Here is a 24,723-nt window from a genome sequence, read left to right as displayed (position 1 = left end):
AAAACTAAGACTCGACCTCAAAAAGAAAGACCGAACTCGAGCAGGGGCACTGTTCATACCATAGGTCGAGCTGTCCGACTCGGGATGTTTAGTGACAAGGCGACCGACCTCTTCAGGTCAGACAATCCGACCTCTTCTCAAAGAGCTCGGCCAAATTGCCAAGAAAGCCCAATAAAGGGCCCTGATAGAGGAACACGACCCAAATCCAAAGGCAGCCCAAGCCTATAGAGATAAGGGCGGTTCCCTTGAAGATAAGATGACTTCACTCAAAGATAAGATAAGATAAGATAACTACCTTATTCCCAGAAAGGTCATCCTCTACTATTATAAATACACTGGAACACCCAGGTATAACTCATACTCTGATTCTAGTAAAAATCTGCTTAATACCCTTGCTAACTTAAACATTGGAGTCCCTTGCAGGTACCACCACCCTCCGGTGACAAAGGATCAGTAGCCAGCCAGTCAAACAAATTGGACACGACAGCCCCAACCATCATCCACAAGCCGGACACATCGCCTCCAATCAGCACAGAAGATCTCATCCGAGATCGACCTACAGTTTCAGGTAACCCTCGGAACAGTTACCGATTCTTCGTGACTTTTAATTTAATCTCTTGGTCATCACACCCCACCAATTTATAATTTATTGTCAACGATATTTCGACCCCAAAAATCACTAAAACAATTCAGTTCCTAGGGATTTCATCACATCTAAGCCATGAACTTCACAAATACATCAATATATCACATAAATTCAACATAAACTCAATCAAACTCAAACAATAATCAATCCAATCAACATTCACTTATCAAATTTATATTTAACTATTATAAAGTTATTAAACCCTATCTCCATACGAAATCAAACTAACGGGATCTCCAGAAAAAATTTTTGACCGATCTACTGAAGAAGAAAACGTCATGAATCGTCTGTGCCTTCTAAAATTTTAATTGGCCAAATTCAAGGAAGAGGAATTACATTATCGTCAATTTCTACCGGATAAAAGGAACGCCAACGTGTAGAGAAAAAAGATACGAACACTTTTATCAAATTAAATTTTTTATTAAAGTTACGAATAGCAAGAAATCGAAGTCGGAATTTCAACGGTGGCATGGAAACCTCTCTCCCATCCACGATCCTTTTCTCTCTTTTTCCCCGTAAGTGAGAAATGAACCCAATTGCAAATGTATTGATGATGATGATTAGGGAAGCTATTTGTTTAATGGAAGGGTGATTTGTCAGGACAAAGGATTAAGTGTCATTGTTATATTAATCACAAATCTTTATTTTCCTTGCTTCGGCTCCTTCTTTCCTTTATTTTCCAAATTCCATTCGATGAAAATAAATGCATAAAACCTTTATAATGATAAGTAAATTATATATATATATATAGCTTACGTTGTTTCATTTCTTTCCTTTTGTTCCTTTATAGCTTCGGCCAAGGAAAGAAATAATAATAATAATAATAATAATAATAATAATAATAATTTTATTTTTTTAAATATTTTATTATAACAAAAATTATTTAAAAATTTTAATAAATTTTAGATTTAAAATATTATAAAATTTAATTTAATTATTTTTAAAAAAATATTTTTTTAAATAAAATTTTTAATAAATATAATAAATCATGAATAACGTATTATTTAATTTTTAAAAACTCAGATTATTATATATTGAACCAAATATATTTATTTTTAAGTAGTGTCTAATTCGTATATATTGTCGTTATATATCTTTTTAATTCTTTAGAATATATTATTCTAAAAAGTTATTCGTTTATGATGTGTTTACATATTGTTACGGCCTTACCCAAACATTGTGCGGGCCAACCCGACCCATAGACCACACGACCCGAACAGTCGGGTGCGAGGCGCTCGACCACCGACCCGGACACGCGTCCTTGACAGCTCTCTACTACAGCTGTATGGGAAAGCTTCGAGGAAGGTGGGTCTGCCCTTGCGGGACCCACTTCTGACATGGTATATATAGGAAGAGTCCTACCCCTCCCCCGAGGTACGTCACATACCATTTTTTCACTTTTCGCCTGCGTACTTGACTGACTAGAGTATCGGAGTGTCTTTACAGGTGACACCCCCCTTCTCCACACGAAGAGCTCGGGACGTCGGCTACTCCACCTCCAACCTAGCAACCCGAAACCAGGCGATACCCCATCTCACCAACCGAAATATCACCCTGATCCGTCCGGTACCCGAGCAACCGTACATTGGCGCCGTCTGTGGGAACTGCCTGAATGGATGTCGTACTGGGTCCCGGAGAACCAGGCTGCGGGGCCGAGCACAGAGGGGATGCCTCGGTGGCTTCCTTCCGGGAGCGCACGAGGTCCCCTCCACGACGAACCGAGTCGTCTTCACGATCTCAAGAAAGACACCCTTTTGGGGGGGAACAGGCAGCAACAGTGCTAGAATCATGCAGGAACTGCGTCACAGGATGCAAAACCTGGAGCGCCAGCTGACAGATCAGGAACATCACCAACGAACTCCTAAACCAAGCTACTCCCGTTCTCCTCCGAGAAGTCACTCCAGGCGAACGCCTAGCCCGCGATCTGAATCCGAGAGACCGGGAAGACGGCGGGGGAAGGCCAAGGAGAACGCGGTGACCCGTGATAATGGGCGCAACCCCGTTTCATTGTTCCATCCTCGAGGTCCGGCTACCAAAGCACTTTGATAAGCCAACGAACATGAAGTACGACGGAACCCAAGACCCGCAGGAGCACCTTATGGCCTTCGAGGCCAGGATGAACCTGGAGGGAGTGGGAGACGAAGTGAGGTGCCGCGTTTTCCCGGTCACTCTGGCGGGACCTGCAATACGGTGGTTTAACAGCCCCCTGCAGGGCTCAGTGGCCAGTTTTTCGGACATTAGCCGCGCTTTCCTAGCCCAATTTACTACCAGAATCGCAAAGGCAAAGCACCCGATCAATTTTCTCGGGGTGACTCAGAGGTCCGGCGAGCCAACCAGAAAATATCTAGACCGGTTCAACGATGAGTGCTTGGAGATCGACGGGCTAACTGATTCGGTAGCTAGTCTATGTTTGACGAATGGACTTCTGAACGAGGACTTCAGGAAGCATCTCACCACGAAGCCGGTGTGGACGATGCAAGAGATCCAAATCGTAGCCAGGGAATATATCAACGATGAAGAAGTCAGTCAAGTCGTGGCTGCCAACAAGCGGCAGCCCTCCTACAATCAACCTCGGCAGCACGGTGGCAGAGAAAGGCAGAAGGAGCACGTCTGAGATGGCGATCCGGGCAAGACATTCAGGCCGTTTCCTCAAGTCGAAAAGTTCACCAATTACACCCCCTCACCGTCCCCATCATAGAAGTTTATCAGCAGATAGCCGAGAAGGGAATTTTGTCGAAGCCCCGACCTCTAAAGGACCAAACCGGGGGGAACAAGAGCCTCTATTGTGATTATCATAAGGGCTATGGACATAAGACGCAAGATTGCTTCGACCTGAAGGACGCGCTAGAACAAGCGATCCGGGACGAAAAACTAGCCGAATTCTCCCACCTCATCAAGGAACCAAGGAGACGAGATCGCGACCGCGAGGGAGAGGACAAGACCCGTGCAGTGAAGCAACGTCATGAGCCGGAGGACAACGAACACGGCCTTACCATAGTGAACGTGGTAACAGCAAGAGACGCTGCTCCAAGGTCAAAGTCGGCACACAAGAAAGACGCCAAAGTCTTGGCGGTTTCATCATCTTCCGCGCGAGGCTGCAAGAGGTTTCCACCCATCTCGTTTGGTCCGAAGGACCAATGGTTTGATGAGGTCGTGGAAAACCCTCCCATGGTCATCACGGCCAGAGTGGGAACCGGCCTCATCAAGCAGATCCTCGTAGACACCGGGGCTGACTCGAATATCATGTTCCGCAACGTGTTCGATGCCTTGGGTCTACGGGATGCCGACCTAAAGACTCACCAGCACGGCGTTGTAGGCTTAGGCGACCACTTCATCAAGCCAGACGGGATAATCTCCCTACCGGTATCCGTAGGACAAGGACAGGGAAGAAGATCGGCAATGGCTGAGTTCGTGGTCCTATGAGACTCCATGGCCTACAACGTCATCCTAGGAAGGAAGACTATCAACGATCTCGGGGCAGTAATCAGTACAAAGATGTTGGTAATGAAGTTTATCGCTGATGACGGATCCGTGGGATCCATGAAAGGAGACTTGGAAACGGCAGTCGCTTGAGACAATACCAGTCTCTCCTTAAGGAAGAAATCTAAAGAGGCATCAGGAGTGTTCCTCGCTGACTTGGACGCTAGAGTTAACGACAAGCCAAGACCCGAAGCGGAAGGGAACTTAGAGGGGTTCAGAGTTGGCGACACGAAGGAGAAGTTCACATTCGTGAACAGAAACCTCCCACACGACCTGAAGGAACCCCTAATGGAAATGATCAGGGCTAACGGTGACCTATTTGCTTGGACGCCGGCCGACATGCCGGGGATAGACCCCTAACTCATGTCGCACCACTTGGCCGTCAAGCCGGAGGCCAGACCGGTGGCTCGGAGCAGAAGGAAAATGTCACAAGAAAGAGCAGAGGAGGTGGCCAGGCAGACGGCCAACCTCCTTGAAGCCGGATTTATTCAGGAACTCGACTACTCGACATGGCTGTCGAATGTAGTTCTAGTAAGAAAGCACAATGGAAAATGGAGGATGTGTGTGGATTACTCCGATCTCAATAAAGCATGCCCCAAGGACTGTTACCCCCTACCCAACATTGATGCGCTCGTCGACGCGGCGGCGAGATACCGGTATCTGAGCTTTATGGATGCTTATTCTGACTACAATCAGATACTGATGCACCGGCCAGACGAAGAGAAAACAGCATTCATAAAACCGGGAGGAATCTATTGCTACAAGGTAATGCCATTTGGCCTGAAGAACGCCGGGGCCACGTACCAAAGGTTAATGAACAAGATATTCAGCGACCTCATAGGCAAAACGGTGGAAGTATATGTGGATGATATCCTAGCAAAGACCACCCGGCCTGAGGACCTCTTAAGCAACCAAGGAAATGTGTCCGCTTCCTTCCGACAGCACGGCATGAGGCTCAACCCACTCAAGTGTTCCTTTGACATGGAAGCAGGAAAGTTTTTAGGGTTTATGATAACCCAAAGAGGGGTGGAGACCAACCCTGAAAAGTGTCAAGTAATACTCCAAATGAAGAGTCCGGGCTGTGTCAAGGATGTTCAGAGGTTGTCAGGAAGGCTTACCGCACTATCCCTCTTCCTCGGGGTGTCGGCTACGAAGGCCCTGCCATTTTTCAACCTGATGAGAAAGGGGATAGAATTTGAATGGACCCCGGCATGCGAGGAATCATTCAATCATTTCAAAGAGATTCTTGAAACACCACCTGTACTCGGGAAGCCCAAAGTCGGAGAACCGCTCTACCTGTACTTGGCCATAACAGAGGAAGCGATGGCGGTGGTTCTGGTGTGGGAGGAAGGGAAGGTTCAGCAACCAATTTACTTCGTGAGCAAAGCACTGCAAGGAGCAGAATTGAGATACAGCAAATTAGAGAAGTTGGCACTTGCACTCCTAACCTCTTCCCGTCGATTACGACAGTACCTCCAAGGTCATCAGGTAGTCGTGAGGACAGACCAGGAAATCCGCCAGATACTCTAGAAACCCGACCTAACGGGAAGAATGATGACTTGGGCCATCGAATTGTCCTAGTACGACTTGCAATATAAACCCAGGCATGTGATTAAGGCATAGGCCATGGCCAACTTCTTGGTAGAAGTAACAGGAGACTCGGCCGAGACAACGAGCATACGGTGGAGGCTCCACGTAGATAGGGCCTCCAACCAGATGTTCGAAGGTGCCGGGATAATCCTGGAGAGCCCCGCGGTTGACATATATGAACAGTCGATCAAGTTTGAGTTCCTGATATCAAACAATCAAGCAGAGTATGAGGCCCTCCTGGGCGGCTTAATCTTAGCACGGGAAGTCGGAGCCACCAGGCTAGAAGTATACAGTGACTCACAAGTCGTCACTTCTCAGGTCAATGGGACCTACCAAGCCAGAGACTCCCTATTACAGAAGTATCTGGAGAAGGTCAAAGAGTTGAGCAAACAATTCGAGGAGGTCACGATCCAACACGTTCCGAGAGAAAGGAACACACGGGCGGACCTCCTGTCCAAGCTAGCAAGCACAAAACCAGGGGCCGGCAACCGGTCTCTTATTTAGGGTTTGGTAAAGGAGCCAGCAGTCACCCTCCACTTGACAAAGATAGATTCCTCCTAGATGGACCCGATCACTGGCTTTTTAGAAAGCGGCAAGCTCCCTGAAGACGAGAAGGCGGCCAAAGCATTGAGAAGGGAGGCGGCCAAATATGCGACCATACAGGGACAGTTGTTTAAAAAGGGACTCAACCAGCCCTTGTTGAAGTGCCTACACCCTGACCAAACGGACTATGTGCTCAGAGAGTTCCATAAGGGGTGCTGCGGTCATCACATTGGGGGCAAAGTCCTAGCAAGAAAGCTCATCAGAGCTGGTTATTACTGGCCATCGATGATGAAGGAATCCAAAGAATTTGTAAGGAAATGCGTCAAGTGCCAGGAGAACACCAATTTCCATAAGGCGCTGGCGGTCGAGCTAAGTCTATTGACGTCTTCCCGACCTTTCTCACAGTGGGGAGTCGACCTCTTAGGACCTTTCTCGGTCGGTCCGAGACAAGTCAAATATCTCGTAGTTGCTATCGACTACTACACCAAGTGGATAGAGGCTGAGCCACTAGCCAGTATATCCTCATCCAATTGTCGAAAGTTTATGTGGAGACAGGTGATAACTCGATTCGGCATCCCGGAAGTCGTTATATCTAATAACGGGACACAGTTCACTGATAAGAAGTTCGTGGAGTTCCTCACCGGTTTGGGCATAAAGCAAAAGTTTTCATCTGTAGAACATCCCCAAACCAACGGCCAAGTTGAGGCTGCAAATAAGGTCATCTTGCTAGGCCTCAAGAAGCGGCTTGATAAGAAAAAGGGTGCATGGGCTGACGAACTCGCCTCAGTTCTCTGGTCTTACCGAACGACCGAGCAATCATCCACGGGAGAAACCCCTTTCCACCTGACATACGGGGTGGATGCTATGATACCCGTGGAGATCGGCGAGCCGAGCCCATGACTACTTCTGGAGGGAGTAGAGGAAGCTGTAGAGAAGGATCTAGTAGATGAGGCTAGAGAGATCGCCCATTTGTCAGAAGTAGCACTGAAGCAAAGAATGGCCCTGTGCTACAACACCAACGTACTCAGGAGAGAATTTGAACAAAATGACCTGGTCCTGCGGCGCAACGACATCGGGCTGCCGGCTCAAGGGGAAGGTAAGCTAGCGGAAAACTGGGAAGGTCCCTACAGGGTCAAAGAGGTGATTGGTAAGGGCGCCTACAAATTGGAGAGGCTCGATGGCAAGGAAGTCCCAAGAACCTGGAATGCGGGTAACTTAAGAAGATTTTATTCTTAGTTCAAACACGCCGAGTAGGCGACTTGACCAGCTCAGTAATACCCGGGTTTCCCTTTACCGTCAGATAATTTACTTTCGTTAAATACTTATCATTGCAATAGACTTGTTCAACTGTCGATTAATGTTCACTTGTTAAATTTACTTTTTCCCATTTATATACCCCACGACAACAAATTTCTTATAATACACGTTAAACGAGACAACAACACGGTACCCCGGGACTGATCACCCCGGAAACCGACTAAGTTAACACCATAACAAACGGCTGCAGTGATAGTGAAGCCACGACTTAGCTTCATCAAATTACCAACACAACGGTAAACAAACGCGAGCGACAAGCTAATACCAACAAAACTGTAATAGAATAGAACGAAAATGCACTGCCGAATAAGCAGAAAAAGACGGTAATCATAAGCCGACCAAGCGACTATCAAAGTACTTTAAAAATCACAAGTTCTACAAACCGCGCGGCAAGTTCTACAACAAAATTACAAATTCCATGCAAGCGTACAGAGATCATTTCTTCGGCATATCGACAATCTTGCCATCTTTGATTGTTTTTAAAACCCCAATTGCCGATGTGTCGAAGTCAGGAGCCAGAATTTTCACTTGAGCTTTAAGGGCCTCTTCAGTCATCAGGATCGTGCTCTTCCCCTGCTTCACGGTCTCTTTGTACTTCTTCTTAAACTCTTCAGCTTCGGCTTGAGCAGTCTTAGCTGACGAGACGGCCACATCGCGTTCTTTCTCCAAAGCAGCCACCCGACCCTACGCAGCATTGAGCTGGCTCTCCAAAGACATCTCACGCTCGGTTAGCCAGGAGACGGTGGCATCAGAGGTCTTCAATTTCTCCTCACCGGATGTGGCCTTCTCCTCGGCAGCTTTGAGCTTCTCCTCCGCTTTGGACAGCTGCTCCCGAAGTGTTTCAACTTGAGTCTTAAATTGATTGTTGGCCTTAACAGAAGATTCGAGCTTCCTATGCATCGACTGCATTTTCGACAGCTCAAACTCGGCCTTCCGAGCTATGGCGGCACCACGGAGGAGAGTACGGTTCATCCACCTCGCCTGCCCCGCAAGGTCTGAGCCATGGAAATGTTCCTCCGTGCCGGGAAGCAGCTGGGAGTCTATAAAGTTTCCGGCATCGAAGTTCCTCTCCATCACGGTGAGGGCTCCTTCAGGACTGGAGGACGACTTCTGCCTCTTTGGGTTGTGGATAACCTTCAAGTCATCATCCTCGACTTGTGAATTAGAGGTCGAGCCCCCAGTACCGACCACCTCCTCATGAACAGGAGAGTCACGCGCCTCGTCAGCATTGCGGTCCGGCATCTCGACATCATGGGGTGGAGACACCCCCTGTTATCCTTATTTTCAGGTGGGGCCTCCGGCTTCCCGTCGATCGTCTCTTCATCACTGTCATCAGCCAAGAAGGTATTATACAAATTCTCAAGACCTGTCATCTCGGCAGACATTCCCACTACAACAAAATAGTAAACCAGGTTAGTCGTGAAATTGGCGTAACAAATCGAAGCAACAGTAACGCAAGAAATTCAAGTTAAAGCTACTCACAAATATAATTTCTAGCGACCTCCCGGTCACCCATAAGGAGGTGGAAATTCACGTGGTTTCTCCCAAAGACGGCCAACAACACGTCGGCAATCTTTTTGTCTACAGCGGACATCCCTTGTAGGTCACCTTAATAAAGGTGTTGGACCCTGCCCCGAAACTCCAATACGTCGGGATGAGGCGTTGCCCTTCTAACGACAGCCAGAAGGGATGGCGACCTTTGACTGGGCACACCTTGAAATACTTGTCCTTGAACCCATGATAAGAGTCCTCGAACAAGGCAAAAATCCTCCGACAACACACAAGAGAGGACATAACATGCCACCAACGACCCTCACGATCATTGCTGGCGCGTTGGGGGCACTGTTACGGCCTGGCCCAAACATCGTGCGGGCCGACCCGACCCATAGGCCACACGACCCGAACAGTCGGGCGCGAGGCGCTCAACCACCGACCCGGACACGCGTCCTTGATAGCTCTCTACTACAACTGTATGTGGAAGCTTCGAGGAAGGTGGGTATGCCCTTGCGGGACCCACTTCTGACACGGTATATATAGGGAGGGTCCTACTCTCCCCCAAGGTACGTCACATACCATTTTCCCACTTTTCGCCTGTGCACCTGACTGACTAGAGCGTCGGAGTGTCTTTGCAGGTAACACCCCCCTTCTCCAGCAACCCGGAACCAGGCGATACCCCATCTCACCAACCGAAATATCACCCCGATCCGTCTGGTACCCGAGCAACCGTACACATATATAATAATATAACTATATTATATGTATGTCAAAAATTAATTATTAAATTAATTATTTATATAAAATATATTAAAATATAAAATATATATTATAAATAAATTAAACTACACATATACATATATATACACAAATAAATAATAGTTGATTTAGTAGTTGATTTTTTTTTTATGTATATACAGTATTTATGTGCATAATTTCCAGATTTTTTCACAATTCTTTCGTCTTTCAAAATCATTGATCGATGAGTCACACACACCAGGTTTTATTATTTATAAGTTTCTTTATATATGAAACGATTATATCTTTTTTGCTCTATAGGGATTGAAAGACACATAAACCGTAGCTTGATATAATTATTTTCATATATAGTCACCAAAAAAAAATTATGTTCATATATAATTATCAAGGATCACAAGAGATCAGTGGCTGAATACAAGAGAAAACTCTGATTGAAAATCTAAAACTAAAACCTCACTATCATCAGAATATGTTTTCAAAGGAAATTTTTTAAAATGTGAAAATTTTTTGGAGATCACACGCCTTTTTTATATTTTTCCCACCTTTTTCATGCGTCAATCTATATTTTTTTTTTTTATTCATACAACTCACACACATTCATACTCATACAGCAGATCCCACCATGTCTAGGGAGATTCGAACCCAGATGAAATATATTAAGATACATCATGATAGACTAGTGAGCAACTAATGCCTCAGCTGCTGTTTATAGCTTAATGTAACCATTGTTGATCATCCATTCCAAACTCCAATGGTTGTTGACGTTCTTTAAGGTCCAGTAAGACCATCCAAACGTTGCTCTTCCATAAACATCTAATTGGGCTTTTGCAAATCTTTGGTAATCCTCTTTCGTAGCTTCATTAACTTTCCATTCAGAAACCCATTCACCTAGAATTCCAATTAATATTAGGCCAATTGTAATTAAATAAGTTCTTAGATTAAATAATATGACAAATTAATTAATGATTTGGCAAGATAAAATAAATTTGAAGCCTCTCATATAAATTTTTAGGGGAGAGAAATAACCATAGGAATAAAAACCAAATGTTTTAAATTGAAAAAAAAATAAAAAATTATGTTGTTTGTAAGACCCATAAACTTATTTAGCTTAACATCAAATTATTTAAGAAAAAAATCCCCAACACGGTGATGTTTTTTCTATATTTTTATGGCCAACATAATTTGTATGCTTTGAACTATTTTTATGCCTTATAATAGTTTCTAACTATCATGTATCTTAACATAAACAAAGTAAAATGATCAATGGTTTAGCATATGCGTGCTCCTATATCTTAATACATGTATGAATCGAGATATATATCTGGTTGAACTTATAATTCTAATCAATGAAATTATCTTGGCCAAAAACAAAAACAAAAGCTACGTAATCAATAGTAGCGAATATTCAAAACATTGTGCATTCGATTTTTTTCCCCTCTTGTATTATCAATAGAATTTATAAAAGAGGTCTTCCAATCACTAAAAGAGGCAATCCGCGCGTGCATATGCATCTCAAATTAATGCACGATCTGAGCTAGCATCGCCCTGATCAAAAAGTGTAATATGGCCCATTTTTTTTTTACTAAAAATAAGGAAATTAGAGCCCGCAACTTTTTAGATGAATATAAAAAAATTATGTCATTTGAGTTATAGTTCTTTAGTGTAATATAGGCAATTTAAACTAATATTTATATTGAATTAAATCTAAAATACCATCAAAATAACATCATATTTTAGATGAAATAAATACTTATAACATATTTAACATGCATTTTAAGATTAATTGTAATTATTTATTCTTAATTTATATCGTAACTCTCATTATTTTAACAATTATGAATAAAGCCAAGAGATTTTGTTTGTGTTTATTGACGAAATAGGATGTTTTGTATTTGTTGGATTTATTTTATTTAAATTAGTTATTTTTCACTTGAAATTCACTTCACATTATTGTATTGAATTTTTTTTTAAATAAACAAAAAAAAAAATAACTAAATGATTGTTAGATGTTAACTACTCACAAACTTTATTTGTCTATCAATATTTTTTTATATTTTTTGCCATATTTATAAAGATCGTGGATAATTTTTAAAGATATTAAAAAAATACAATTAAAAAGAATGTCAATATGAATTTGAAAATGGCTTATCATCTTGCTAAGAGCAATAATAGCATAGAAAACTGTTTTGCTTGAAAAATGGTCTAGTAAATAAAAAAAAAAAAAAAAAAAGGTGAGGGAAAGGAATCATTCAATATTCAATAATGTTATATCTACCTAGACATAAACACGTGTGATCCACGAAAAATGTTAGTCCCACATGATTATGTGAATGAGGCCGGTGTTGGTTGTATAGCAGTAATAACTAGAATATTTTAAAATAAAAAAAAAAAAAAGTGTGATTAGAAGACTGACCGACAAAGGTAAGAGGGCCATTTGAGGTTGTAACAAAAGTCAAGTCCGAAGAGCGGTTTGTTTGGATGAAATCAATGTTCTGTTGGACGGTTAAGTTGTCAAATTTGGATTCAAAGAGGCTGTAGTAGTGGACATCAATCACTGTTTTCATAAGGCCAGTGGCAACAGGGAAGAATTCCCTTGGGTCTGAGGACCCTAACCGATTTGACAAAACAACATAAGCTGTCTTTGAGTGTTTGCGCACTGCTTCATACCCAGCTTTGTAGTACTTGTTCAAAGCCTCTAAGGTGGCACCTGGTGATAGAGGCTCGTTTATCAGCTCAACCGCATACAGGCTTGTGCTTTTTGCGTACCTGTAACCATATTTCATGCTTTCCTTGCGAATAAATATGTATGTTCACTTAATAACATTTATTTGTAAGAAATAGAAATACACAACTAACCTTGCAGCTAAGAACTCTATAACATTAACGGTTTGTTGGATGTTCTCATCTGTTTTCCCCCATTCTTGAGAAGTGTCTCTGGAGGAGCTATGCTCATACCCATTTTGGGAACCAGGTGCAGCGTGAAGATCAATGATAATTTTCAACCCATATTTCCTACAGTTAGGTCGTTAGTCTTAGTAATAGTTTAAGTATATACTTATGACTATAGTAGCTATATAATTTTAGCAACATTTAAAATAATATGTTTTTTATTTATTCAATTTTCTTCTTAACGTTTTTTATTTATTTTAAAATTATCCATTAACATTTTTAATTTTATCACCAATATTTCAGATAGAATTAACATGTAGGAATAATTTTGATACAAAATAAAATGACCAAGGATAAAATTAAATATAATTTAAAAATATTTTTTAAAAAAATCACAAACATTAAAGATAAAAAAAACATTCTTTATCCAAAAATAAAATATAACTACTGTAACCAATATAACAGTCTTTTTACAATATAAAATATAATAATTTCTTATTATATTATTTATCGTATAATCAGACTTACCTAAAGCCATAAGAGAGTTGATCTATATATATTGAGTTTCAAAACAAGAAAAAAAGGTGTGTATTTAAAATAACTGTTCGCTCTTAGAATTTAAATGAGTAGAGGAGAGTAGTGGATTTTTTTTAAATAAATAAACTAAATATAATATTTAAATATATCCGCATAAACTAAAAAAATTATGTTTCTTTTTTTTTCAATTTTACTTATCTTGTTTGCAAGTGGGAGACACTTACGAATGTATTTTGATCCTCAATAAACACGAAATGCATGAGAAATATCAAATAAGATATGATGCGATATGTTTGTAGTTGTAGATACTAAAGACAAGAGATATATATTGATAACTATCTCAATGGTTTCCACTGCAAGCAAGATAAGTAATGTAGGAAAAAACATAATTTATTGTTTTGGGTCTATATCCATAAATATTACATTTATTTAAACAAAGATAAAGAGTAGAATTTTAAGTAGATATGGAACTTACTGAGCCCAGAAGAAGGCATTGTCTAGAGCATGCAAGGAACCAGCAACATAAGGAGAGGGTGGAGTTGGATCACTTGCTATCCACCATCCAACCGGAATTCTAAGTGCATTTATTCCCTTACTCGCTATCATCTTCAAATCATTTTCAACAATGAAACTGTTCCAGTGGTCCTAACAAGCAAATAAATTAACAAAATTAAACACTCCCACCGTCATTCATCATTATTAATTCCAATAAATAACTTGCTACATATCACACAAGACCATAAATGATTTCCGGGAAAATTTTGCAAATAGACATCGAGACAGTGAAGCCCATATATAGCTAATCTAATAATTCCTTCATGCAATAATGCTTCGTTTCTGACTTTCTGCACATCCTCACAGGCTCACACAACTAGCAAGTTTGGCAAGGAACGATAAAAATTACAAAAAAAAATAGAACAATTTTTCCAGTAAATAATTAGTCAACAAATTTTTTTTTTAATTAATTGTATACACACATTTTTCTTTTCCTTTTCTGTTACAAACAAGACTCGGTCGATGACTTAAATGGAGGGGAAAATTAAACTACATATCAATTTTTAAATTTGAAATCTCATTCATATTATTTAAACCTTTTACTGCTAGCAGACCAATTCTAATAACTTTAAAACCGCATGCTAATGTTAATAAGGAACTGGAAAAAAGATAAAAAAGAAAAAAAAGTATTATCTTAAGTTTAAATATAATAATATATATAGTCTGACATTTTGAAACACATAATAATGTTTTATGAGTCTTTGTTATAATGATAAATATATAAAAAATAAATAAAAAGAACAAGTAGATTTTAAAAAAAAAAATTGAGATGGATTTATAAATTATATACATTATATGTTTTTTAAACAATCTTATGGATCTATTCTAGAATTTTTCAAGACTTAATTATATATTTTATTACTAAAAATATGTAGCTTTTTCAAATGAAGAGACCCGTGTTTAATCTTTTTATTTTCCTTATTTCTTTATTTTCTCCTCACCTAATCTTCCATGGTCCACTTTGGTGGTCCAATTAAAATAAAATCAATTTCATTATCTTCAAAATATCAAAAATAAGAATTTAGATATTTAAAAGTGAAAATATTTGTAAGATAATAAATTAATTATTATTAATTTTATAATTTATATAAAATATATGTTTTTATATAGTGGGTGTAAGTATGGTATTATTTTCTTTGTCATTCTATAAGTTTATTGGCAGACTAAGGCTTAGTTTGGTAAATCTTTTATTTTTTAAAAGTAGTTCATAAAAGCTAATTTTTAAAAGATGACTTTTTAAAAGTTGTAATATTTATGTTTGATAAATCAAATTAAAAATAGTTTTAAATAAATACAAACAATAATAATTACGTTTGGTAAAATAGCTTTTAAGATTTAAATAAAAATACTATAATAGACATAAATATAAGTATTAAATTTAAAAATTAGTTAACATATAAGGTTATATTAGACTTTTAAATTTTAAAAAGCACAAGCCAATTTTAAAAAAACTCTATCTTAGATGCTTTCAAAAGTATCCTAATCTTTTAAAAGTTACAAGTACAAACACATTATTTTTGTTATTTACTAAACACAAAATGAGAAACTTAAACTTTTAAAAAGTACAAATACCTTTTCAAAAAACTTTACTAAATCAAGCTTAAGAGTGCTTAAGACATTTCCTTCTCATATTTTTTACGTTTCTTTTATACCAAAAAAAAAAAAGAAAAAAAATTAGTTTAAGACATTTGAAATTTTGTAGATTAATTAAATTTATATCTAGTTTTTCGAGATTATTTTAAACTAATAATCTAAAAAAATTATTCACCCATTATTATTACATGTAAAAAGAGAAAGTTAACATGTACACATTTTGCGTGTGTCGTTTTTGTTAAAAGAGCCATTTAGATAAATACATTTAAAATATTTTTTTAAGATATATTTTAGTTGATATTATTTTTTTTAGTTCATATAATCAATTAAACTATATTATTTTTATTAAAATTAGACTAAATAAATTAATTTGATAAAAAAATGATAAATCAAATTTTAAACTGGTCTAAATTAATATTATTTTTTATAAAAAGTGACAATAATATTCTTATTATAGAAAATGACTAAAATATTCCTATTATATATATTAATTTTAAAAATCCTAAATTCTAGCCGTTTACTTCTCTGCCGTTATAAGATTAGAATTTAGAGTTTTTAATATATATATATATATATATATATATTAGTAGGAGTATTTTAGTCATTTTCTATAATAAGGGTATTTTAGTTATTTTTTATAAAAATAATATTAATTTAGATCGGTTTAAGATTTGATTTTCCATTTTTCGGTCAAATTAATTTGTCTGGCCTAATTTTGATAAAAATAAAATTATTTAAATTTTAGTTACTAAAAAAATCTTTAAAAAAAGATGTTTTAGACGTCTTTATTGAAGTAGCTCCCTTTTGTTAATTAAAAAAAAAAACTTTAACTTAGAGTAAAAATTATGAAATTTTTTATGAGTTATAGAAATTATGAGATTTTTTATGAGTTAAATATTAAAGTGGTCTCTGACAAACCCCATTTGTAAGGTTTATCTTGTATTGATTTTTGGGGATTTTATCACCTTTTACCCATATTTATTCAAGAAATAGCATGGTTTTATATATTCTCCTTTAATTGTGCTTGAATGTGAAAACATACTTTTTAGGACTCAAAATAGCTAAATTTAATTCACCTTGATTCTATTAGATGCCTTGATATGTTTGTTAAGTGATTTAAGGTTTAGGAGGCAAAGATTGGATCAAGGGAATGAAGAAAGAAAGCATGAAAAGTTGGAGAACTCATGAAGAAATGAAAGAACCGGAAAGCTGTCAAGCCGACCTCTTTGCACTTAAACGACCATAACTTGAGCTACAGAGGTCCAATTGATGCAGTTCCAGTTGGGTTGGAAAGCTAACATCCGGGGCTTCGAAACGATATAAGATTTGCCATTGTTGCATCGCGTATAGGGGCGCGCACGCGCACGGTACGCGGACGCGCCGATGGTGGCACATGACCCACTTAATGCAAACGTGGCCAGCAATTTTAGAAGCCTTGTGGGCTCAATCCAACTCATTTCTGATGCTATTTAAGCAAAGGATTGAAGGGGAATCAACATACTTTTCATACTTAGAAGTTAGTTACCATTAGTTTAGTTTTAGCTTAGTTTTAGTAGTGAGAGTTAGTTTCTAGAGAGAGAAGCTCTCTCTTCTCTCTAGAATTAGGATTAGAATTAGGTTTAGTTTTTAGATCTAGGTTTTAATCTTTGCTTTCTTCCACTTCTATCTCTCAATTCTTTGTTGCTACATTCAATCTTCTTCTATTCCTTTGTTGTAATTTCCTTTATGTTGTTCTTATACTTTGTTGTAGATCTAGTATTGTTCCTTCTACATTCTTCCAATTCAATAAGAGGTAATTCATAATAAATGTGTCTTCTTTACTTTTCTATTGTTGATCTCTTGTTTTTGTAGTTGTAGATTCCTTTAATTCTTGCATTTAATAATGTTTACTCCTCTTGCACTTTATGTGTTTGTTGAAATGTCTCTTTTAGTTTTAGTGTAGATTTTGTTCCTCTTGGCCTAGGTAGAGTAATTAGTGACACTTGAGTTATCTAATTCCTTTGTTGATTGATAATTGGAGAGATTGCTAATTGGTTTGGAGTGCACTAAAGCTAGTCTTTCCTTGGGAGTTGGCTAGGACTTGTGGCTCAAGTCAATTCATCTACTTGACTTTCCTTTAATTAGTAAGGGTTAACTAAGTGGTAGCAATGAACAATTCTCATCACAATTGAGAAGGATAACTAGGATAGGACTTCTAGTTCTCACACCTTACCAAGAGCCTTTTATAGTTGTTAGTTTATTTTCATTGCCATTTACTTTTCATGCTTCTTATCCAAAACCCCAAAATAACTCATAACCAATAACAAGACACTTTATTGTAATTCCTAGGGAGAACGACCCGAGGTCCAATACTTCGGTTTATAAATTTTAGGGGTTTGTACTAGTGACAAACAACTTTTTGTATGAAAGGATTAGTGATTGGTTTAGAAACTATACTTGTAACGAGAATTCATTTGTGAAATTCTATACCATCAAAAATCCAATCGTCAGTCTCTAAACTTGCAATCGAATTTTAAACTAGTCCTTTAATTTAAAATTATTTTAAATTTATTCCTGAATTTACCAACAATCATTCTTGAGATATTTTTCGATAACAAATTAATAACGTAGTTGGATAGAGACCACGCTGAAGTTGTAAACATCGTCGTTTCCTTTCTAGCCTCCAAATACAACGAAAACAACGTTGTTTTGAGTATTGAGAGAGGTTTAATGCGTTGGAGTTACTATACCTCTATCTCTCATGAAGTTTTTTTTTTCTTCTCTTAATCCCTGCAGCTACCTTATAGCTGTCAATGCCTCCACTGCAGGAGCAACAACAATTTCTCAACATAGAATCCCTGACTTGAATCGACATGATAACTCTCTCACAGTCGGAGTTTCATGCCTTGTCTTTCTCCTTCTTCTCCGTCTTCGATTTTCACTCCACTCGTTGCCACCTTATCACTCCCAAAATTGACCCCTTCAATGAGAGCTCTGGACCTCACTGCCAGACATATACTTTCGTTTTCGCTGCCCCAAGTCCTCTTCCATCGGCTGCCGATGTCATGTTATTGGCCTTTTCTTCGCTGCTAAGCTACCTTCTTTCCCTTTCAATGACCTGAGAAATGCCGAAAACTGTGTAATCATCGATTATCTGAAACGGTTTATCAGAAAAGATTCAAAATTCGACAGTTTGCTCTACCTTCTTCTGCTTCTACACTGGTCGTTTACTACGGAAGTGGTGCTGTCGAGGGGAGAGGAGAACTTGCTATGGTGAAATTCGAGGAGAGGAAGAGGAAGAGAGAGAGGAAACTTAAGCTGAAGGTGAATTTGGAAAAATCCTATAGTAGGATGGAGATTATGAACAAAGAGTGGTGATCAATCTAATGGAGCTAGCAAAGATAAAGGATCACACTTTCTAGACCTTAAATTGGAACTAGAATTATGAACCAATAATAAAAACGGAATTGAGTCAAAATCTTATAATTATCATGTAATATAGTCATTGGTTATCTATCGTAACTTCTCTCCGAATATTTCATCACTTACTTTACGAATATTCATCGAAAAATATTTTAAGAATGACTATTGTTAATTTCTGAAATAAATTTAGAGAATTTTAAATTTACAAAAAAATTTTAAATTTAATTGTAAATTCAAGAATTATTTTGAGATTTAATTTATTTTTTATTGTTCAATAAATTGTAAAAGAATATAGATAGTCATCATATTGCTTTGAAAGTATACAACTAACTCTTGGGTGAATGAATTCATAAAACTATTTATTCTATTTTATAAATTGACACCACATACACATGCATTATTATAGGGTGAAAAATTTATATATGAAAATATTTTTGTTGTAATATTTCAAAATGAAAATTGTAGTAAGATTTGAAATTATGGATATTGTTTTTTGCATTCTGAAAGCAATTTTATTATTTTTTTTAAGCATCTCATAATTTGTGAAATGATATTTTATTTTATTATTTAATTTTATAATTTTGCAAGAAGTCTGTTTTTTTTAATCTTTTGTTTTTTCGTATGCAAAAAATATTAAAGTGACAAATTCAATATTTTTTTGTGAATACATAATGTCTCCACCATCTTAAGGGTGTCAAGTGTCAACACACCTCATATACACGTATATCGCTTCTAGTACGCATATTCATGCATGTGGATTAAGTTTTTTTAAAATAAAAAATTTAATAAAAAAAATAATAATCTAATTTTTCTTAAATAAAAATAATAAGACCTATCCACGATGAAAATTACATATTTAATAATAATTAATTCTTTATTTTATGACTTTATAATTCTCCTGGTTTGAAAGGATTTTTCCCATGCATTACGACCACCCAAATGTGACTTGAAAATTAAATTTTGGTTGTTTGTAATTATAATCACACATATCAAAATATATTTCCGTACAAAAAAGAATACATAAATGAATATATTTTATATCTTTTAATTAATATAATTTTGAGAATTGGATTATTAAACTGATCTGACTCAATTAAAAAATTAATTGATAACGAATCGAATAAAAAATTATAAAAGTTAATAAAAAATGAGTTAATTAGTTGAACTCGTATGAATTTTTAGAAATTTATTATTTTAAAATAATAAAATACAAAAAATTATTTTATTTAAAAAAATATATTTTATATATAAAAATATCATTTTAATATATTTCATTTAATTTTAATTAAATCTTTATTAAATTTTTAACCCAATTAATTCAATGAGAGGTTCGAAACTTGCTAAGCAATGAATTTAAGTAGTTGTTTCTGGGACAAGTTTGGGGTAAATATAGTTATTGAAATTATAGTTATAGATACCTTCATGACTTGGGGAGCCTTGAGTGGGCCATAACCATTGGTGACCTGGAACTCACCTTGCATCCTTCCACCAATTGTCAGTTGGAATACTGTTGGGTCATCGTCTCTCCATCCGCTTACCTTTGAAATGTCTGCAGTCACCATCACCTCCGACTTTGCCTGCAAATTCACACTTGTGTCATTCCTAGGACTATTCAAACTACCATTCCATCAACCTCATTAATTCATTCTTTCATACTTCTTTTTACTTCTTTTGATACTTCTTGTTAATTTTATTTTTAATTTTTTATTATTAATGTTAACAGTCATGTTATATATTTAATTTTTTTTTAAATTCAATAAAAATTATTTTCATTACACGCCGTGTATACACATATGCGCTTCACTAATGTAAATATATCTTTTTTTTTGTCTCCGTGTTCCTTCTTCTTTTTGGCATTCTTCCTTTTTTTTCATCACGTTCCTTCTTCTTTTTCGTGTGTTTTCTCTCTATCGTTGTTCTTTTATTGTTGTTGTTGTTATTACATTTTTTCTTTTTCTCATTTTCTTTTTAGTAATTTTACAGCATTAATTTTTTTATTTTATTCAATTTTAAGAAAATAAAACAATAAGAATTATGAAAAAATGAAAGAAGATGAAGAAGAAACAGTAGAATATAAAGAGGAGAAAGAGAAAAAATTTTGAATTATACCAAACTTATCAAAATAAAAATATACTGAAATTTTGATATAAAAGCACAAAAATATCTTTTTTAATATTGTATTTTTTTTTCTTTATTTCTTTCTTTCTTTTAGTTGAATAAATATAGTTTCATAATCTTTCTAATAATTTTGTAGTATTATATATTTTTTTTGTTTGATTTTTTTTATTTTTATACTTATTAAGAAAGTAAAACAAAAAAAATTAAAAAGGTAAAACAAAAAAAATAAATAAATAAATAAATGATTATAAAAAAGAAGAAGAAAAAACAATAGAAGAAAAAGATGAGAAAAATTTTTTTTTTAATACAAATACTCTTTATGATAGATAATTTTAAATTAATTGTTAGATCGATAAATTAATTTTAAAGAGCAATATAAAATGTGTAATACAAAGTTAAACTTATATGTGTCATGAAATTCTAGATCTATATATAAAAGAAAATAAGTTTCTTATTCTTATAAAAATAATACTAGGTTTTTTTTTCTTTTGTCTTTATAAAATATTTATTTTTATTTTAATCCAATAAGATTTGCAAATAATTTATTTTAATCTCATCTATCAGTTTATTTTATTAAGTGTTGACTTGATACATTTAAATATTGACATGAAAAAAATGTATAATATGAACATTTAGCCTATTTTCCAACGCTTAACAAAAAAGTTCAATTGTACCGAAACAAACTATTCAGTCTAACATTATAAATACGGTCTCATTATATTATCAACAATATTTCTACTAATTTCTACCAACTTTTATTTATAATTATATTTAATAAAAATATTTTTATAAATATATTTTTTAAATATATCTCTTTATATATATATTTAAAATATAATAATTAATTATTATTAATAATAAATTAGCAGGTAATATGTTGGTACCTCTACTTTTCCTTATAAATATCAATCAATAAACTCCAACAGCGCAGCACATGCCCAAATCATTTAACGTAATCCAACATTCTCCTATTATTTTAATGTCAACTTGTTAAGAATCTGCACTACTCCAAACACCCAAGTGGGGACAAACAAACAAACAAAACATTTTGAATTTCTTTGGTTATTTTATCATTTTTGTTTCCACAGTTTAATTTAGCTAAAACAAAGTAAATATAAAAGGTAATAACTACCATGTTACCTAATAAGTTAGTAAAGGGTGAAGTATATTTTTTTTTGCTAACGTCTAGTTATATTTAATTTGTTTTTAATGTTTTTAATTTATGTCTAAGTTATCTCTAAAAATTAATTCTATATAAAATATTAGAAATAAAATTAAAACTTTTGAAAGATAATTTTAACATAAACTAAAAATTTTGAGTACAAAACAAATAAATAAAAAATATTAAAAATAAAATTAAATAAAAATAAACATTAAAAATATTTTTTAAAAAAATTATAAATATTAAAAATAAAAATATACTTTATCTATTAGTAAATTACCTGCAAATAGCTACCACTAGTTGTTTTGATTCGAACGCGGTTAGATTTATTACTTTCCTTAACAATATTGAAAGTTAAAGAATCAGTTGAAATATTGGTAATAGCTACAACGTTGATCCCATCTAATCCCACAAACTGCTTGTTGAACACCCTGAATCTGAAAGTGGTCTCGTTCAGCCTCCATAACTACAGAAACAAACAAAATTATAAGATAGCTTAGTTATACTTATGGAAAGAAGATTAATTAAACTTTCAAATTTCTCATAGAATTTTAAATTAGACATTTTGATCTTTAATAAATTTTTATTTATCAAACGTCTATAAAAATTACTTTTGTGAAATATATTCGTCTTTCTGTCGTTTTTAATTAAATTTTTAATATAGGTATTAAACAAATAAGTTCTTTAACAAATTTCATTTTCCAAAAAATATACCCATAAAATTTTATAGAGAATAATATTTTATTGGAAACTTAAGGACCAATTTGAGTGTTTATTTTTTTAGACATGGCTAACTCACCCTGAATGTTTCCCAGCCCGAAGCGGCAGTGCGGTTTGCAACTAGGATCGTTCCTCCTCCGGACTCTGCACACAGATACTTCCCTGTTGTCACAGACTTGAACTGAAGACCAGTTCCATCCTAACCAAAATTGAAGATCAACAATTATATAAACTTGTACTAATATTAATAACAACATGAATAAATATGATGACTTTTACGAATGTTATATAAATAATATTTTCTAACCAAGAAATCCTTGTTTGGAATTCCATCGAAGAGAGAAGGTTTGATCCAACCTTCAGTAACGAGCCAACCACCAAGACTAACTGCTCTCACAGGGGAATCGAGATTTTGTCTTGCTTCATGAGATAGAGAAAGCATTGTGAAGGTAATAACAAAGTTAAGAAGCAATGTTCTGAGGTTGAGACAGATACTCATCTTTAGATGTGTTTGTTATTTGTCTTAACCTCTTCTTCTCTCTGCTTTGAAGTGAGTCCGACCAACTATATATAGGAGACCAAAGATATGCATGTACAAAATGGAGTAATTAAAATACATAGTAAATAGATCAACAAAAATAATATTTATACACCAAAAATAAATCACTAAATCACTCGTTAATGTATTTATATATAAATAAATATATTATTTAATTTATTTTTAATATATATTTATATTCTAACATATATTTTATTCTGATAGTTAATTTTGATGAATAATTTTAATATACACATATCATAATCAATAAATTAACTTAAATTAATCGAATAATTAACTCCTTCCTATCTGCTTAAACACATGCCAAGATAAAAGTTAAAAACACGTGATGACACATTAAACAAAAGAGATATTGAAATTAATCACACATTGTAAGAGATTGCAATATGTAAAAAAATATAGGTAAAAATATATGTATTTGATAGCAAACACTATATCTAAAATGTTTATATCTTTTAAAAGTAAATAGTTTGTAATGTACCACTACTTTTGGGGGGAAATAATTTCCATCGAACCCCATTATATCCAACACCCCAAAAAGCATCTTCGTTAGAACTTTAAAATTAAACTGAAATATAAAATGTTAATTGCTGATTATAAAATGAACAAAATTAATTGACTGGATTTGATACTTGATAGGCTGCTAAAGAAGGAAGTCTCAATTGTCCAATCTTTAAAAAGAATACACAAATAGGGGTCCTTAATGTATAAACCTGCAGCAATATTGGACTTGTGGAAAGCTGACTAGATTGGTTAGGCCGATAAAAACTTAAAGGGTACACTATTTTTTTTTTATTTATCAAAAATTTTAAAAATATCTTAATTTTGTTTTAATTTAATTTTGTCTAAAAAATTTTTGAATGGTTCAAATATAATTTTATCAGTTAAATTTTTAAAAAATTTAAAATAGATGCAATAATAATAATACATGACAATTAATCAATTATTTTTTATTTATTTGTGTTGATAGTTATTCTCGTAAAATTATTGTTGAATTAATCTAAAATTTTTAAAAAAATTATTGTTAGAAATATATTTGATACAAATAAAAAATTTTTAAGATAAAATTAAAACAAAATAAAATTAAGAGATATTTTTAAAATTTTTAATATAGTTCAAAGACCAAAAATATAATTTACTCAAAACTTAAATTTACTGTGATAGTCCAAAAATTCAAATTAAATAGATCGTTCGTCAAGATCAGAAAGGCACATTGGTAGGAGGAATTATTTTATACTTATATTTATTTTTTTGTTTTTTTTTAATTGATTGTAATATTTTTGGCCTTGAAGGCCATTAGATATTCTTGGAGTCTTTGGTACCGTCATACTTTATACGGGCTGGTTTGTCGAAATCTTT

At 35.0% G+C, this 24,723-nt stretch overlaps 2 protein-coding genes and 1 pseudogene across 2 annotated transcripts; 1 reads left to right on the top strand and 2 right to left on the bottom strand.

Annotated features, from left to right (window-relative positions):
* The first annotated feature begins 2,633 nt into the window (after nt 1–2,633).
* LOC107607317 (uncharacterized) lies at nt 2,634–4,069 on the top strand. Its single transcript, XM_016309285.1, has 2 exons — nt 2,634–3,254; nt 3,359–4,069. Exons 1-2 carry the CDS (start codon nt 2,634–2,636, stop codon nt 4,067–4,069), a joined length of 1,332 nt encoding a protein of 443 aa, XP_016164771.1.
* Nucleotides 4,070–8,011: 3,942 nt separating this feature from the next.
* LOC148552828 (uncharacterized) lies at nt 8,012–8,650 on the bottom strand (annotated as a pseudogene).
* Nucleotides 8,651–10,177: 1,527 nt separating this feature from the next.
* LOC107609231 (putative glucan 1,3-beta-glucosidase A) lies at nt 10,178–23,424 on the bottom strand. Its single transcript, XM_021105906.2, has 8 exons — nt 23,113–23,424; nt 22,885–23,004; nt 22,366–22,551; nt 20,224–20,382; nt 13,731–13,900; nt 12,686–12,841; nt 12,243–12,595; nt 10,178–10,717 (listed from the first exon to the last, which is right to left on the bottom strand). The coding sequence occupies exons 1-8, from the start codon at nt 23,302–23,304 to the stop codon at nt 10,536–10,538; spliced, it is 1,518 nt and encodes a 505-aa protein (XP_020961565.2). The 5' UTR covers nt 23,305–23,424; the 3' UTR covers nt 10,178–10,535.
* Between the last annotated feature and the right edge of the window lie 1,299 nt (nt 23,425–24,723).

Source organism: Arachis ipaensis, chromosome B7, assembly GCF_059453495.1.
Source record: "Arachis ipaensis isolate K30076 ecotype BB chromosome B7, ASM5945349v1, whole genome shotgun sequence".
In the NCBI taxonomy this organism is placed as follows: domain Eukaryota; kingdom Viridiplantae; phylum Streptophyta; class Magnoliopsida; order Fabales; family Fabaceae; genus Arachis; species Arachis ipaensis.
This window is presented reverse-complemented; position numbering and strand designations above follow the sequence as displayed.